Consider the following 18,145-nt stretch of genomic DNA (forward strand, 5'->3'; position numbering starts at 1 on the left):
CCATCCGTGTCAATCATTTTTTCTTCTGCACAGTAAAGTGTAGAAATGTTGTTTTTAAACGTCAGTCCCACATGAAAGCATTCGCTTTTTAAAAAAAGAAGTAATTTTAATAACTTTTCACGCCATCCAAATCATAAATTGTCCAGTATTTCTATGTTGGCAACTCATGCTATAGTACTTCAAAATGTGCATGAAAATGTCCATATATTGTTTTTTTTCTTGTTTTATTGCTGTGTTTTCTTTATGTAGCATAGATGCGCATGAAACATGTACACTGAGCTACAGTAGAGAGTCATTCCTCAGAGGAAGAGCCATTCCTCCCCTTTTTGTTTCGGCTGACCTACATTCAACCTCCTCAAACACACCCTGCATTACGCATACCCATAATACACACGTGCCTGCATACACACCCTCGTGTGCTTTGTGTAAAAACACACACACAGTCGGAGCCGCCTGCAGAATTTTGAACTTTTCAACTCTAGGCTTGAAATAATAATTTTATCAATAATTTGTGGAAGAAGCGAGGTGGCATATTGAGACGTGTAACGCACACATCTACTAAATCTCAAAAAGACCTCCCTCCTTTTGTTACCGATTCGCAAGCTAATCTCATTTCATAATCTGTATCTCTCCCGTTTATAATTCTCGACAAAGCTCTTTGATTTTTAACATTTTTGTTTTGTAATAAAATAATTTATCCGTGTCTTTTCTAACTCCGTAGTTTGACATCGTCAGCGTTATCGTTAGTGTAATCTTTAGTTCCTGCCGTTGTGCTTGTCCTCTGCTCCATCCCTTGAGGATGTAACTGTGCTAACGGCTTGTTCACTCGCTCTCCCCTCAGCAAGGTGCAAGCAACGCGGAACGATTTGACTATGTGAGTATTCAGAAGCATCCAGTACACTTTCATGTTCATCTTTTAATATAGCTGGGACCAATTTTTCCTACATGGTAATTCTAAGTGACCCAATAAAGTATTAAAACAAACTATGTATACTAAAAAGTGTTTAGGATCGGATTTAGCTGTTGATGTTGTCCCACAATGAACTATCCAGAGAGTATTGACAGGGTTCTTACCTCAAAAAGTCATGTGATTTTTTTTTTTTTAATGGTTATTTCCAGGCCTGGAAAAGTCTTTAAAAAAAAAAAAAAGGGTTTGGGGAAGTCATGGAAATGTGTTTCATTTAGATGTTCATTTACGCTGAGTTTGAAATAATGAATATGTTTTAAAAAGAAAGACGCTTAAATTATAAGCCGGCATACGCTCTCATACTAGCAGCGCAATCATTTTTTGAAAGTGAACGCACCTTAACTGATAAGTTCGGTGGCCATAGCAACGGTAGCTCAGGGATAATCCACCATCATGTACACACCGAGATTTCACAAAGTTTGGTCATGGAAATTTGAGAGAACGTACGAGCTGATTCTGCAGCTCCCGCCGAGTTTTACGGAACTTCAGTGTTTCTGCTCATTGTTTACGACTAAAAGCTGTAATCACCAGTGGCGGCTGGTGGAATTAGTAATTTTTTGGGATCAATTTCATGAAACATCCCAGTGTGATTCAATGCAACAACAAAATATATCAAACACGCGTTTATACTTTGCGGTGAAATATTTAAAATGTATTCCAAAGCTGACATAATAAGTACATCTTATTCATTCAATTCAAAATACAAATATCATAATATTCAGTATATGTATGAAAGTATTGTGTTTCCTCACCTCAACCCTGTGTCCTCGTCCAGCTGGCAGCGACGTTCACGTTGCCCAATATGACTGCTGGCGGCGTTATCATGCGTGTCCTGGTGTTCTCATGTTTTCTTAATCTGCTTCCGAAAAGTGCTTCGTGTCCGTTGCTCCCAGCTCTGATTTATAAAGCAAGCATGGAAAGCAAAATACGGCATAATTATTAGTAATAACCCAGCAGCAGCAGACAGACCAGCTGGTGACCACAGTGACGAGTTGTTCCCTCACACACATCAAAGATTGAATACTCGCCAACATTCCTCAGGTGGCCAGAATCACGCCTCCAATTACAAATGTTGGATGTGTAAATAATTGTTATACACAGCATTTTAAAATGGTTATTTCCAGGCCTGGAAAAGATATTCAATTTCCAAAAGTGTGGGAAAAGTCGTGGAAATTTGTTATTTTCACACATTCATTTACACAGTTTGATTAAAAGAATAAGAATAAATATTTATATACTGGTAACTTTGTATTATTACTATTGTCGTCATTCATTTGTGTCATTTAAGGTATTTAGTCGTGTATACACCGAGATTTCACAAAATGATTGCTCATGGAAATTTGGTTTAAAGTCGTGGAAATCCATTGGTCAACATGTGTATGAGCCCTGTATGTATATATATGTGTGTGTGTGTGTGTATATATATTTTATATTGTCACTCTGCTTTCCCTCCAGGTCATGAACTTTCTTAAAAAAATGGCAGGAAACGAGTACGTGGGTTTCAGCAATGCCACGTGAGTCCCTCTAAATCATGAGTCGATGTTATCGAAATGCTCTTCTGTCACTCGCAAGACATTCGCAGAGACATCGACACCCTTCGGGGCTCAGACTTTGCAACACACGTACAAACACACACACACACACGGTGCACATATTTCCTTGCTCTGTGTAACGGAAGCGCTCTGCTCTTCGCGTGACAGATTCCAGTCGGAGCGCGAGTCAGGAGACAGGAACTTTGCCATCGGCTACTACCTGAAGGAAAAAAAGGTTTGAGCTCCGAGACGTCGCTGACTTTGGTTTTCCATTTATTTCAGCGCCTTTACAACTTTTAAAAAGCTGAATAACTGTCGGGATAAAACGAGGTTTAAAGGCAGAGGTGGAGGATGTTATTGCCAAAGGCCCCACAGAAAGAAAAAAACATTGTGTTGCTCAACTGATCTTAATTGTTTTTAGTTTACATCTTTTTGTAATGAGCTGGATTCTGGTAACCTTGTTATCTTTCTCCAAAGCCGAGGTGAACAGTAAACATGTCTGTCTCTTTCTCAACTGGTAATTCAACCATGTGTACTGCCCTTGATGAATGTTCATCTTCGTGCTCTTCTTCTTCTTTTAATCTATTGTTTCCTCTGCAGTGTTTCCCAGAGGGGACGGACATGACATCTGTACTGGACTTCTACTTTCAAGTGAGTCTTTTTTTGTTGGTTTCTGAATATTGATGTACAGCTTTCTGCTGCTCCTCCTCCTCTCTTGGTTCAAACCCAGAGGATCAGAGAATCCTCCTACATGGATCCACCTTCTGCTTCTCCTCTAAATGTTTTCACATATCATGTCGAACTGTTTTAAAATAGGTTTTACTTCCCCTTTTATCTACATCTAGCTTATAGAAAATAAAGATCACATTAGATGTGACTTTATTCATCCCCCAGGGAATTGCATTGTTTACAAATATAAAATACAATAAAATAACAAGGCATATTGTATTTAAATAATAAAGAAATACAAATTAAAAAAATAAATTCAAAGTGGATCTAAATAACATTATGTTCTCTGTACTGAAGTGTGTCTTCACAAAGTTTTCACTTTTCATTGACCCCGAGGCAGTAATTATTTATTGGGAGGCGTATTATACAAATATGCTTAAAATGTCTCCCCAAACCACACACACACCGACATTTACATTTTAATTAGTGCTGTGAAAAATAACGCGTTAATCCAATTACAGGTTTAACTAGTTTTTTTTTTTTTACGCATTTAACGCATGCGCAGAATGAGCTTCCAATCCGTCTGTTGTTGGTCGTTGGGACGAAAAAAAAGTCACTTGCAAAATGAGCTTCCAATACACCACTTCAATCTGAACTCTGTCCGCTCTCATGCAGACGGTCTGTTCATCGGTAATGATCCTTCCGCAGGTTCACCTCCGGAAACCTTGTTACGACTTTTACTTCCTGTAGATCAGGGTCTCAACACGTCGATCGCGACCTGCCAGTCGATCGCGCGTAGTGTGGTAGATCGCATGACATTAAAGAGATTGGCCCGCCCTTGACATGTTCTCTAGAGCACGTCTTTGTTCTTTTATTAAACTAAACGTCTGTTGTTGATCGTATCTCCACAGCAGCATGTCATTTCTGTCTCTTCGCGTTGCGTTAACACTTATCGATCTCCGTCTGGCGCGCCACAGAGCTCCGTGCGCGCATCGGGACCGAGCAAAAAAAGTCACTTGTCAATCTGTCCACCTTTAGATTGTATCATGGTGGAGTTAATGGTTGACAAACAAGAGAAAATGCTCTGTTTAACCCTCCTGTTACCTTTACATTTACGAACATATTTTACCCTCGGGTCAATTTGACCCCAGCAATTAAAACCTCCAGAAAATTATTAGAATTAATATTGTTTCCCAAGTTTAAGTGTGAGGTACTTTATGTTTGTTTGTTGACTACCTAAATAGCCCTTTAAATAAATAAAAAGTTGATATTTCTGATATGTTTGACACAGTGAAAAACAGCCTGGGGTCAAATTGACCCCAAAGAACACCGACATTAAACATTGAATGGGGTCAAATTGACCCGAAAGGTAACAGGAGGGTTAAACATTCTGTTTAGGATGAAGATGTATTAATGTTCCATATGGAAGAAAACTGCTAAATAACTGCTGAGTTGCAGCACCATTGTATAGAAGAATGTATAAATGTATATATCCGTCTTTTGTCATAAATCTCTATGTTCTCACAAAATATACCGAGAATATCGGTAATATGTGATTAATCATGATTAATCCACAAAAACCTGTGATTAACCCGATTAAAAATTGTAATCGTTTCACAGCCCTAATTTTAATTAAAGTGTCCCTAACTTTCATGTTCACCTTCCCACTTGACTTTCTCTTGACTTTTCTCTCTGACAAACGACTCGTGGAGAAATGACGCAGGTTGTCCTTTCTCTCTTTTTCACCTCCCAGCTGTGTTCCATCGAGGTGACCTGCGAGAGCGCCAGTGTCATGGCGGCCACCCTGGCCAACGGGGGCATCTGCCCGATATCGGGCGAGCGCGTGCTGAGCCCCGAGGCCGTGAGGAACACCTTGAGTCTGATGCACTCATGCGGCATGTACGACTTCTCTGGACAATTTGCCTTCCATGTAAGTACAAAAATAAAATGAAAGACGTGGATAGCAAGTATTGTATATTGTAACACCTAAATTATGTTGTAGACGCCGGTCGCGCCGAGGGGCCCACTCTCTCTATTGCCCTTCCCAGCGCCACCCTCTTGTCCAAATATGGTCACATTGAATGAGTTTATGTAACTCTGTAATGATTCATTCTGGTCACATGACATCTATTCTTCTGTCCATCCTGGAGAGGGGTCCTCCTCTGTTGCTCGCCTGAAGGGTTCTTCACTTTTTTCCCTGTGAAAGTTTTTTTTCCTATCTCTTGGGAGTTTTTTCTGATCCGATGTGAGGTCAAAGGTCAGGGATGTCGTATGTGTACAGATTGTAAAGCCCTCTGAGGAAAATTTATAATTTGTGATATTGGGCTAAACAAAATAAACTGAATTGAATTGAAAACTTCTCATTCTATAAAAAAAATGCTGTTGGTCAAAAGGCCGAACGGCAGTCCACAAACCACATGTCCGTCGTTATGTTGATCCTGTCCACATCTTATGAGCCCCACTCACAAAGTTATAAACAAAGTTACAGCTGTCTCTTTGACCAAAACTGAAACAATTACAAAAATACCAGAGAAAGATGTCTCCACAGTCAAAGACAGTGCTGGTCTTGATGTCGGCAGTACGCTTGTATTTCAGTGACTCGCCACCACAGCGTTGCTCTCGCGCCGCGTGGTCTGTCTGAGCTGAAGCGTCTGCTCACAGAATGGAACATTTTAACGAGAAAAAAATGTAGAGCAGGAGCAATGTGTGAAAATATTTGCATGTTTTTCGTGAAGCAGTACCAAGTGAAGTCCTCTCCACTGATCACGGCCTTTGGCATATTCGGTTGTGAGTAGAAAGGCCAACCTCGAGACCTCAAAGTTTCCCAAAACTGCTCGAGTACAACGTCACAGGCGGAGCACTGGGCGTCGGAGCGGAAGATTTTCTCTGTCCATTTGGAAAAGAGGAATAAGCTCTCTTTCAAAATTGCCTTCATCTGTTTTATCCCTCGCAAGGAGGGAAGTTGTGACACAGCTTCTCAGGGAACTCTGTAACACGAGATTCAAACACTCCATTACTTTTACAACACGACGGTCACGCCTCTTAGCCCCGGTCATGCTGATTCTAGTTTATACGACAACTTCAAAGAAGAAGTCCCCTCTCCTTCAGCTCCTCATCTCAGCTGGCTGGTCTACCCCGTAGCTCCATGTTCACATAACATGACAGGACGATATTTCTCTTCTCATTGAAGCGGCGCTGACTTGTCCTGTGCTGACTTTCCATTGCCTGCGACTAGACACACACACACACACACAGCTGATCTTCTGTTATGTAACCGTTTCCCCTCCCCCGTTGTAGGTCGGTCTGCCGGCCAAGTCTGGAGTGGCGGGGGGGATCCTGCTGGTCGTCCCCAACGTGATGGGCATCATGTGCTGGTCTCCTCCACTCGACAAGCTGGGCAACTCTGTCAGAGGGATCCAGTTCTGCACGGTATGCGATGCGTTAGGATATCGATGAACAACATGACGAAGAGAACTGCAACACCGAGAAGAATACAGGGGTCATAGCGGAGACCTGGAAGAGTCATGGGATTTTAAAAATGGTTATTTCCAGGCCTGGAGAAGACCGTGACTATTATGTAGACACCGAGATTTCACCAAATGTTTAGTGATGGAAATTTGATTTTAAAGTCATGGAAATCGGTTGTATGCACCCTGTAAATATTTAAAATTCTTTGTCTGTCATAAAAACATCATATGATAAAATACTAATATTTGCCATAAGGGATGGAGCACAAAACAAACCAGGATAATAACAACCCAGCAGCATTTTTGTATTACGTTTTAAAAAGTAACACAAATTAAGTTAGTTGCAAATGTATTTTTAATGTGTTATTGTTTGAGGATGTTATGTAGTACCTTGAAAAGCGCTTTATATTAAATGCTTTATTCTTGTTTGCATCCATCTTGCACAGAGCTGACGATAGCTGGACTTCAAGCGTGCCTCACTGTTTTACCAACGAGTTAAAAGGTGTTTTGGAGTGATTAGTATTACATACATATAATTCATATATGTATTACAACTGTGGTCACTCAATGCAGTCGGGGAACTTTAGGTTCATAAATACGCTCATATCAGCATTAAACTCAGTCCAAGACGTGTATAAGCTTTCTTTTAGATTTTTGTGTCTGCCTTTTCATTCCAGGACCTCGTGGAGCTTTTCAACTTCCACAACTATGACAACCTGAGGCACTTTACCAAAAAGCACGACCCCCGCCGAGAAGGAGGGGACCAGCGGGTAAGGACAAACGGCAGCAGCATCACGTTGTGAGGAACACAAACCGCCCCCAATGCCCCCCCCCCATCAAACACACTGACCACAACACTATCCCTCCAAGTATGCGGAGGCGACGCTGACGTTGCTGTAGTTCAGGTTGAACAGCTGCTTGCTAACGTGTTGATCTCCATGACTGCACTGCACTCTACCTTAAGCAACAACAAAAAGATGCAGAGATAAAGAGAAAAACAGGATAACCCGGGTCCTCTGGCCTCCTCTGTCTTTGGGTGCTCTCTCTTGTGGTGTTTTCAGGCATACTAACATTCTAGCTCAGGCAGGTCAGGCCTAAAATATACTCTTCAGCATTGGGAATATATACAAAAAATATATCTTTAATATGTTCTTGAATGTACAGTTACAGTTTGAAACGTGGATTTCATGGTTGGGAAAATCTCACCGGCGACATCTGTTGGTGGAAACGCAAACGCACACGAGGAAAACAGAGCAGGTCTGAGATCAGCAGTCTTTACGTACAACGATCAGAAGCTCACCAGGCATATATATATATATATATATGATTTGTTGATTAGCATCACCTCCTGACAATAACCGGAAACATTAAAGAGATCCCGGATATCATTTACAGTAGCCATGAAACTGACTTAAATAGCTGGATAGGCTATCTGTGACAATAGACCCCTTTTATATGAGATGCCATTTATTTCTAGAAATAACCATTCAGTTAATTTTCTATCTTATTTTCCGACATAAGGAGAACAATGTCCCAAAAAAAAGGTCAAACCTGATGTTTCTTTACCCGTAGCAGAAGGATCCCGGTCTCCTCCACACAGTGAGGCCACATTAAGGCTTATTCACACACACACACACACACACACACACACACACACACACACACACACACACACACACACACGTCAGTGCCCGGGTGTTCTAGATAACAAAAATTCTCTCTTAGAGTCAAATACATGTAGAATACTACTTAATAACACCGTGTCCCCTCTTTTAATATTTAACTTGCACTGCAACAGAAAATCAACTGAGACATATTTTGTATGTTAATGTTTTATTTTAAAATTGGTTTTTAAAGCTTTCTTTTTTATATTCTCAATCCCTCGATTCGGTCCGTGATTCGGTCGTCACAGACACGGCAGTGCCCGACCTAAATACTGACATCAGGCCACGTCGAAATATCTATTTTTTTTACATCCTTACATCCTGCATGGACGCCTTAAAGCAAAGTGCTGACACCTGTTCACATTTAGCCAGTAAATAATAAATACACTAACTAGTTTCAGTTCTGGTACTTCAAGAGATAATTTAAGATGCCACGTTGACACTACACACACACACGCACACACACACGCACACAGAAGGAGCGAGACTAATTTGTTATCCGTGTCGATTGAAACCGCAGTGCTCCTTGGGACCCTTGGATCACGAGAGCCTCCAGCCAGAGCTCGCTCTGAAAGCCCCTCTTTGGAAAAAGGTGTCGCCCACCGAGTCGCACCAGGACAGCTCCACCACTGTAGTCTATCGCATGGACCATGTCACCGACAGAAATTAACCCCCACACACACACCTCCACCTCGACTGACCTCTCACACCACCACCAGCTTTCATGTTGACATAAACTATGTAGAAGATTATTTATTGCCTGTGAAGTTGGTGTGGGGGAGAGGGAGAGAGGGAGAGAAAGATATTTGTGACGAGTGAAAATGGGATGGGTTGCTGCTTTTTAAATTGAGCTAACAAACTCGAGAAAAAAAAAAAGCCTCCACCTGCTTGTCGTGTGCATATCAGTATAGTTTTATTTTTTGGACTATTGATGTGAGGTTTCTGGGCAAAGGAGAATATTGTTGACATTAGCTGTGAATGCTTTGCCTGGAGTGCACCATTTTATTTTAAAGAGCCATGAAGGGCTGAAGGGATTTTAATAGTTCAGGTATTTTGCATTTTTCCCAATCTAAGATTGGGAAAAATACGAAATACCTGCTAAAAAAGAAAAATCAACCCCAGAGAAGTGACGCCTTATCCCGAGTCTCGGTCTAAGAACCAAAAGCGCTTCTGGTCCCCTTTTGAGGTTTGACTTTTAAAAGTCGAACATGTTTCATACGACACACGAGCACTTGTACCATGTGTGTGGTTTCACTCTGACGTGCCTGAAGATGTCTGAAGAAAAATAAATACAGAGATTAGGAAGGACCTCACACACACACACACACACACACACACACACACACACACCCTCCCATTGGAGTCACTTTATTTTACAGGAGATTCTTAGGGCATATTTGTATCTGTTCATTCATTTGAATGACTTTGACATTCAGCACCATTTGTGCCTCCCTTCATACTATTTGGAAAAAAGAAAAAGACAGAATCAACGTTAATTTAAATAGACGTTAAAACACAGAACCATCTTAAACATATTGAACAGAGATGTGTGTGGGGTGTATCTGGGCTGCACGGCATTATGTCGAGGAATGAAGAATCTGAGCGTTGCAGATTTAAAATGAAACAATGGCTGAGATTATTAATGGATTAAAGCTTTAAGGGGGAAACGGCAGCAGCAGCAGTTTGTTTTTCTTGAAGGGGGGGGGGGGATGTACACTTTCAGAAGGGTGGAGGGGGGACTTGAAACTGCGATATAATTTTGTCCACTGATCCAGAAATGTTCTCCATATAAACCAACAAATGTATTTTGAGCATCATTATACAGACACACACACACACACACACACACACACACACCGAGTGTTCCGTATTATTTGTAAAGTTCTCAAAGTCTTACTCTTGGAGTGAGCGTGTACCTCATCAAAATGTCTTCACCACATACACATAACTGTTCCTCTGAATGTACACACAGGTGTGTGTGTGTGTGTAGCTGTTAGGTGTGCATCATTAATCCTCAACATGAGGTGTGTAGAAAACACACTTCTGACCTTCCACATCCAGGAAATAGAAACGCATGCAGCTCACGGATCCTCATGTTACTCCTCATAGTATTCGGGGTTCATCTTTGTGATGAACTCATTGTTGAAACTGTCGCGGTGCGTTTGATTGGCCGCTGGAGCCAAATGATGTCATGTCATAACTTTTTTAAATTACTTTCACTATATATAACTCCATTTGTGATGCAACTCATGGCCGGCATTTCTTCTGCCATAACCATGACATGCATTGTACCTCATTAGGTACCTCTCTATGTATTTCATGCAATTTTGACATAATGACATCATCCGGAGGAGGCGGTCCCACGTGGAGGAAATATTTGTACAATAGTTGCATTGAATAAAAATAAAAAAGTTACGATAGAGATGTCACTAAGAGTGGGAGAGGGGATTCCCAGAAGGCCCGGTGTAATCGTCGTGGTGATGAAGCACACTTCCTCTGGGTTATTTTTTACAGTACTTGAGTCAAGAATACTCCGTTTTTACCTCGGATGTGATGGGGGTCCAAGAGGAACCCTCATTTCAGTACCTCATCTCGGCCTCGCTTTTCTTTCTTTCTTGTATTTTTCTTTTTGGACAAAGAGCCAGCGGTGTGGGGGTTTTGCCTTTCTGGTATGAGAGGTGAAGGGAATCAGCAAAGTGTGCAAGCCTTTCTGTCTTTTCCTCCTTCTTGCTGCTCCAGGACTCGGCCATTGGCACAACATCTCAAAGACAGCGTCTACCACACTGGAGACATTTAACCTCAAAGCGACCAATCAGAGCCGGTTAATCCGATCTCTGATATGGGGAAAATCATTTTCAAACTGGCAACCGTTCTCTCGCGCCGCACACTTGTACAATCAATCTCATGAGGGGGGGGGGGGGTCATCATATTTGCATAGGGTCACGTATGTCATGTTTTCCTGGCGTTCATGAAATATTTTTTGTCTCTGTGAATTCTCATTCTCATTCTCTCGCATGCTCATTTCTGTACGACTTAATAAATATGTTTTTATTTATTTTTATCCCATGTAATCGATATGTTTGAAATTTAATTTGATGACCTTTCACACGTCTTTTTTTAAGTTTATGTTGATTTGTGTCTTGTCACATGACATTTTCATATATATTTGTATAAAAAAGGAAGAAGCAATGCGGCGGTGACGTTTGAATTGTGCGGTGCTCTAATGTTTTGGGTATTCATGAATAGGCAGAGCATCGAGTGGGTCTAACGATTCATTCTGAAATTTGAAATGTTAACACAAAAACGTCTGGAAAGTTGTTACATAGGTTGTAAAATCCCCCCTATCCCCCCCAAAAAAAGTTAATTATCTCCACACACACAGTAGACGAAGCCAACGCAGTTCCAAGCTCACGACTGTCAAACTGTTCTGTTTTTGATTTATTTTCTCAGTCCACATGTTTGTATTTCTGTATGTAAAGTCTCATCATCATCATCATCAGTCCGGGTTCAGAAGACGTGAACTTGTCTTCCGTCACTTTTCTGAACATCTGTGTCTGTTGGACTTGCAGATGTGACGGGGGGGAAAGTGGGTGTTAAGATTTTTTTTTTTATAGCCTTGGTGTCCCTTGTATAAAATTTAAATAAAGTACTATTATATATCTAATTTGTCTGCGCCTGTAACCCTTCTTTAACAACTATGCACCATCAGCAGTCTTATTGTTTGGGTTTGGTCACTGCCACCAGTAACAAGAGTTATTTTTGACTTAATTGTATGTATGTTATTATGACATGTATAACCAAAACTATTTACAATACTTTTATTTATTATTTTAAATTATTTAATTCTCACTTGAGGTGTTTTGTCGTGTAAAAAAATTAAAAGTTATTTTTTCTTCTAAAGACTAAATCTTCTAAATGAACGAGTAATCACTTCAGACAGCGTGTATTTTAGACACTTGTTTAATTGTATTCTTTTTTTAAAGACAAAACTTCACACAGAGCTGTGTTTCAAAGAGGCTCCTACCTATAAAGTGCCAGCGAGGTATTTAATATCGTGGATGATAAATTGTTTCTTCAGTGAAACATCCAGATTAGTAAGAAAAGGTGTATTTGAGACCCCATTGGTCCTGTCATCTTTAACATTGAACAGCAGCAGAACCAGTGGCCTTGGTAACTGACTGACATTCAAATGTGTCACGTTAACCCTCTCGATTTTACAAAAAAAGTTAAATTCACCGTTTAAAGGCTTTTGCATATGACACATACCCATGTGTTGTTCATCAAAAATTCCAGAACAATTTCAGCTTTCTATATGAGGCACAATTGTCCTCAGTTACAAGTGGAAAGAGAAAATATGGCCCAAAAGCTGAAAATTGAAGTTTTATTATTAAAAATTCTTCATATCTCTTCTGAAAACACACCTTAACTCATGTGGATGAACTGTTTTGGTGTTTGAAATTGGTTTACCAAAGGTCATAGGTTCACAAAAGCAGTGAAATATCTGAATACAATGCTAGAAAACAAAATTTTGTATTATGGTTTTTTGAGTAGAAATGATGTGGTCTGTCACACATTCACCAAAATGATAACGATGGGACTAAGAGATGACTTCATACTGCAGATAAAGTTTCATGGGGTGTGTGCAAATAAAAAATGACCATTACATTTGTTTCTTCATCCATCCATCCATCAATACTGCTTATCCTCATTAGGGTCGCGGGGGCGCTGGAGCCGATCCCAGCTGACATAGGGCGAAGGCAGGGGACACCCTGGACAGGCCGCCAGTCCATCGAGGGCACATTCAATTCAGTTTATTTGTATAGCCCAATTTCACAAATTACAAATTTGTCTCGGAGTGCTTTACAATCTGTACACATAGACATCCCTGCCCCAAAACCTCACATCGGACCAGGAAAAACTCCCAAATAACCCTTCAGGGGGAAAAAAAGGGAAGAAACCTGCAGGAGAGCAACAGAGGAGGATCCCTCTCCAGGATGGACAGATGCAATAGATGTAATGTGTACAGAAGGACAGATTTAGAGTTAAAATACATTCAATGAATATGACAGAGTGTATGAATAGTTCATAGTAGGCATATTCCACGATGGAGACCTCCACGATCCATCAGGCAGATGGCGGTGGGGAGGAGGAGTGGGCGGAGTCTCAACAGGACAGTGGCGTAGTCAGGAGCAGGAATTCCACGACCCAGACCTCGATGATCCATCAGGCAGATAGGATCTATGCCGTCTCATAGGGTCCGATGACCCCATGAGACGTGAAGTCAAAAGGACTCCGGGGAGAAAGCAGAGTTAGTAACGTGTGATTGAGAGATGAAAATTCATCCTTAAGGAGAGAAAAGAGGAGATAGGTACTCAGTGCATCCTAAACGTCCCCCGGCAGCTATAAGCCTATAGCAGCATATCAAGGGGCTGGACCAGGTGAACCTGATTCAGCCCTAACTATAAGCTCTGTCAAAGAGGAAGGTCTTCAGTCTACTCTTAAACGAGGTGACTGTGTCTGCCTCCCGGACTGAAATTGGAAGCTGGTTCCATAAAAGAGGAGCTTGATAACTAAAGGCTCTGGCTCCCATCCTACTCTTTAAGACTCTAGAAACTACAAGTAGCCCCGCATTTAGTGAGCGTAGCTCTCTAGTGGGGCAATATGGTACTACAAGCTCCTTAAGATATGATGGAGCATCACCAATCAAGGCTTTGTAGGTTAAGAGAAGAATTTTAAAAGTGATTCTTGATTTTACTGGGAGCCAGTGCAGAGCAGCTAGTGCAGGAGTGATGTGATCTCTTTTCTTAGTTTTAGTGAGAACACGAGCTGCAGCATTCTGGATCAACTGGAGGGACCTAAGAGATTTATTAGAGCAGCCTGATAATAAGGAGTTGCAGTAATCCAGTCTCGAAGTAACGAACGCGTGAACCAATTTTTCTGCATCTTTTTGAGACAAGATGTGCCTGATTTTTGAAATATTACGTAGATGAAAGAATGCAGTCCTTGAGATTTGCTTTACGTGGGAGTTAAAGGACAAGTCCCGATCAAAGACATATAGAGACACACAACCATTCACTCTCACATTCACACCTATGGGCAATTTAGAGATCAATTAACCTGCAGCATGTCTTTTGACTGTGGGAGGAAGCCGGAGAACCCGGAGGGAACCCACGCTGCCACGGGGAGAACATGCAAACTCCACACAGAAGGAACCCACGGCCCTCTTGCTGTGAGGCGACAGTGCTAGCCACTACACCACCGTGCAGCCCTTGTTTTTTCATATAAATATGTATTGTACATTAAAAAATATATATATATATATATATAGTCTACATAATATTCATGTTGAGAAATAGAAAACAGAACACAACTAGAACGGGCACTCGGTTGAGCGCATACCTTCGCATATCACAAGATTGGGCATTGAATTATGAACATTTTGGCATTAGTTGCATGCCAATTGGACAAAAATTGACCGCGCTGGTAAACATAAGATTTTGACCTTTTCATGACCTTGACCTGATCGATCCCAAAATCTAAACAAATGGTCCCCGGATAATAACCAATCATCCCACCAAATATCATGCGATTCGGTTTAACACTTTTTGACTTATGCAAGTAACACGCACGCACGCACACAAATACACGTCGATCAAAACATAACCTTCCGCATTTTTAATGCGAAAGTAACTATTGACATAGACTATTTACAATATGGCTTCACTATAATGACATGTCATCGTGTCATGCTGGTGGCAGGTGGAGCTGCAGGTGGAGCTGCAGGCGCTGGTGAATCCTCTGTAAAATACAAGACTAGTCAGCACCGCGTACCGGACACCGTGACGGGACACGTAACGTTTAGTGAAGACTCGTCCCGGGTCCAGGTGGACCTCTCGTCCAGGTGGACCTCTTGTGGCTGCGTGTTCCTCCTCGTGGCGCTGCAGCTCCTCTGAGGCTCCGCGCCGCTCGCCAAAGTCGCTGCAGCCGCTTCCTTGTTGTGAAGTCTGTTGGCGCCGTGTTCTCTGTCTTCTGACTGACAGGTTGCTAATGAGCCTCACCTGTGTGGTGAGGAGGTCCTTGTGATTTACTGAGTGGTTATTTTTTTCGCAAAATGTTGACAGACAATCGGATTGACAAATCACGGTCTTCATCTTAACGACGCGTGTTAAGGAAAACAAGATGGCGTCCGACATGTGACGTGACTCAATTTGAGAAAAGCTGTTGTCCAATCTTGAACGAAATTCTGAAATTATTTAAGTAAATACAGATAAGTTTGATATAATGAAAAACTGAAAGCTGCTTTAATAATAATGCTGCATTTAATGGACACAGCGCTTTTCAAGGTACTCAAAGACACTCCACATCACATGATTAAAACATCCTAAAATCTATCAAATAAAAGGAACCATAAAAACAATCAATAAATTAGAGTACAGAGCACACACTCACACATTCAGAGTGTTTCTGAACCGGTTGAGAAGTCGACCGTCGGATCATATTTGGTCTGATCTCCTGAAGTTGCTGTAAATTGGGCGAGTCTGCTCCTGCAACTGTTCTCTCTCTCTTTGTGTGCCAGGTGAAGTCCGTCATCAACCTGCTGTTCGCCGCCTACACGGGAGACGCCTCGGCCCTGAGGAGGTCCGTCCTCTTCTTCTCTTTACATTCACAACTCGTCTTATTGTCCTCAGGACAACTCACAACGAGTTTTACCGCCACTGGCCAGTTGGAGTGTGAACTGACAGCGACAGAGAGGAGGCACACTTCCTCGACGCTTCCTACCCTTCTTCCCCTCCTTTCTCTTCTTCTTCTTCCTCTACTCTTCTTCTCATCTCCTCTCATCTCCTTCCTCTCCTCTCTTCCTTTCCTCTTCCACCTCCTCTTCCTCTCCCCTCCTCTTCATATCCTCTTCCTTTCCTTCTCTCCTCTTCCTCTCTTCTTCTCTCCCTTTCCTCTTCCGACCCCTCTTGCTCTCATCTCATCTTCTCTTCCTCTTCTCTCTTCCTTTCCTCTTCCTCTCCTCTTCTCTCTTCCTCTCCTCACCTCCCCTCTCCCTCTCCTCTCCTCCTAGCTAGGTGATTTAAAGTGGCAGCAAGAGGAAGTTTAACTGATTTCAGGAGTTTTCTTGTAAACAAACTCATTTGACATTCACAGTCCCTAAAACTCCTTGGCGTGCGTCCTTGAGGTCACGAGGTCGTGCCTTTCCTTCATCACAATACATTTGATGTTTTAGAGTTTCAAACATAAACCGTGTCAGACTGGTTTTCCTTACGTTTCCCAGCATGCAGTTTGTTATTCCCGGCCTTTGTTGGCGCATTGCTTCGCTGCTCCTGTGTCCATAAGGACCTTTTTCTGTGGAGGGAAACCCACAACAGATCTGAGAGGAAGAGTCCAGATGGTTTTATATGCAATAGTTAAAGGTTCTCACAGGGTCAGTTCAACCGTGTGTGTGTGTGTGTGTGTGTGTGCGTGCAGGTTTGCGCTGTCATCCATGGACATGGAGCAGAGGGACTACGACTCCAGAACGGCGCTCCACGTGGCGGCGGCCGAAGGTAAACCTGAAGCCGCTCTTCTTCCTCGGCGTCACAATAGTCCTACGATATTTGTCATTCACAAACAAGAGATTAAGAATATGTAAAGTATGTGTAACATATGTGTAACGTATGTGTAAAGTATGTGCTTGTCCACATATTTTGTGTTTTTTTGACCTTTTATCCAAAAAGATTTAGATTTAGATTTTAAACTAACGGGTGATTTCTATGCAACACCATTTAAATCCAAATTAAATAAATATGAAAAGAATAGAAGTAGTCCTTTGAGAGTAAAACAAATTATTTGTTTAACTATATTGACTAATTTCTATAAGGATAATTAGAATATGTATGTCCAAAGATTTTTTTGGGGCCTTTACATTTTGAACTAACGGGGGATTTCTATGCAACGACATTTAATTCCAAATTAAATAAATATAAATACATAAATAAATAAATATGCTTATGAAAAGAATAAAAGTAGTACAACTATGTATTTGTTTAATTATATTGTCTAATTTTTATATTGATTGCCTCATTTATTCATTACAGCATTTATTTCTTCGCCATAATTATTCATTTCATAGGCCTATTTATTTATTTATCTATTGAAATACAACCCTCCTATAGAAGTAAGGAGGCGGTGACGGCAGCATATTAATGCCCATGGTTTTTGTAACTAAACGTTCACCCATGGGTGTAGATGTTGTCTGTCGTACTTTTTCAACTTCAGATGATATTTTGAAGTCCTCAGCTGAGTTTCCGCTCTGCTCTCAGGACACACGGAGGTGGTGCGCTTCCTGCTGGAGGCCTGCAAGGTGAACCCGGTACCCAGAGACAGGTGAGCCCCGATCCTCCATCACTCAGCCACCTCACGGCCTCCTCTTCAACACGATGGGGCCGACGCTTTATAGGAGCAGTTTATGAGGAATAGTTGACTGCTGGCCGGTTTCCATAGCAACATGACATGATATATATATATATATATTAGGGCTGTCAGCAGCTAACTTTTAATCCATATTAATTTGGCGTGTTAACGCACTAAAATATTTTAGCGCAATTAACGAACTTTGTTCTCGGTGTGGCGTGAAGTTTTTTTTTACTCTCTGAGTGTCGTCGCGCAAGGTTTAACACTGTTTCCGTTTTAAACAATTATTTCCTCCCGCGAAGATAAGGAGCAAAATCAGTAACTGATGAATGAAATCGTCGGTTCTCCTCCCTCTCCTTCCCTCCCTCCCTCTGATCCACAGAGGAACGGAGGCTACGTGTCGGTGACGGCTGGCGCAGAAAGAACCCGTAAACCTTCACCGTGATTGGT

The 18,145-nt window shown here is 41.6% G+C and overlaps 1 protein-coding gene across 2 annotated transcripts in view; it reads left to right on the plus strand.

Annotated features, from left to right (window-relative positions):
• glsb (glutaminase b) overlaps positions 1-18,145 on the plus strand; it is a 44,502-nt gene that overhangs the window by 20,709 nt on the left and 5,648 nt on the right. For both annotated transcript variants that reach the window (XM_056436088.1, XM_056436080.1), the window contains 10 exons: positions 842-874; positions 2,423-2,481; positions 2,668-2,734; positions 3,100-3,150; positions 4,922-5,098; positions 6,466-6,597; positions 7,313-7,405; positions 15,876-15,937; positions 16,772-16,848; positions 17,605-17,668. In XM_056436088.1, the coding sequence (XP_056292063.1) occupies positions 842-874; positions 2,423-2,481; positions 2,668-2,734; positions 3,100-3,150; positions 4,922-5,098; positions 6,466-6,597; positions 7,313-7,405; positions 15,876-15,937; positions 16,772-16,848; positions 17,605-17,668 (815 nt within the window). The remainder of the gene's footprint in view (positions 1-841; positions 875-2,422; positions 2,482-2,667; positions 2,735-3,099; positions 3,151-4,921; positions 5,099-6,465; positions 6,598-7,312; positions 7,406-15,875; positions 15,938-16,771; positions 16,849-17,604; positions 17,669-18,145) is intronic.

Source organism: Pseudoliparis swirei, chromosome 2 (genome assembly GCF_029220125.1).
Source record: "Pseudoliparis swirei isolate HS2019 ecotype Mariana Trench chromosome 2, NWPU_hadal_v1, whole genome shotgun sequence".
NCBI lineage: Eukaryota > Metazoa > Chordata > Actinopteri > Perciformes > Liparidae > Pseudoliparis > Pseudoliparis swirei.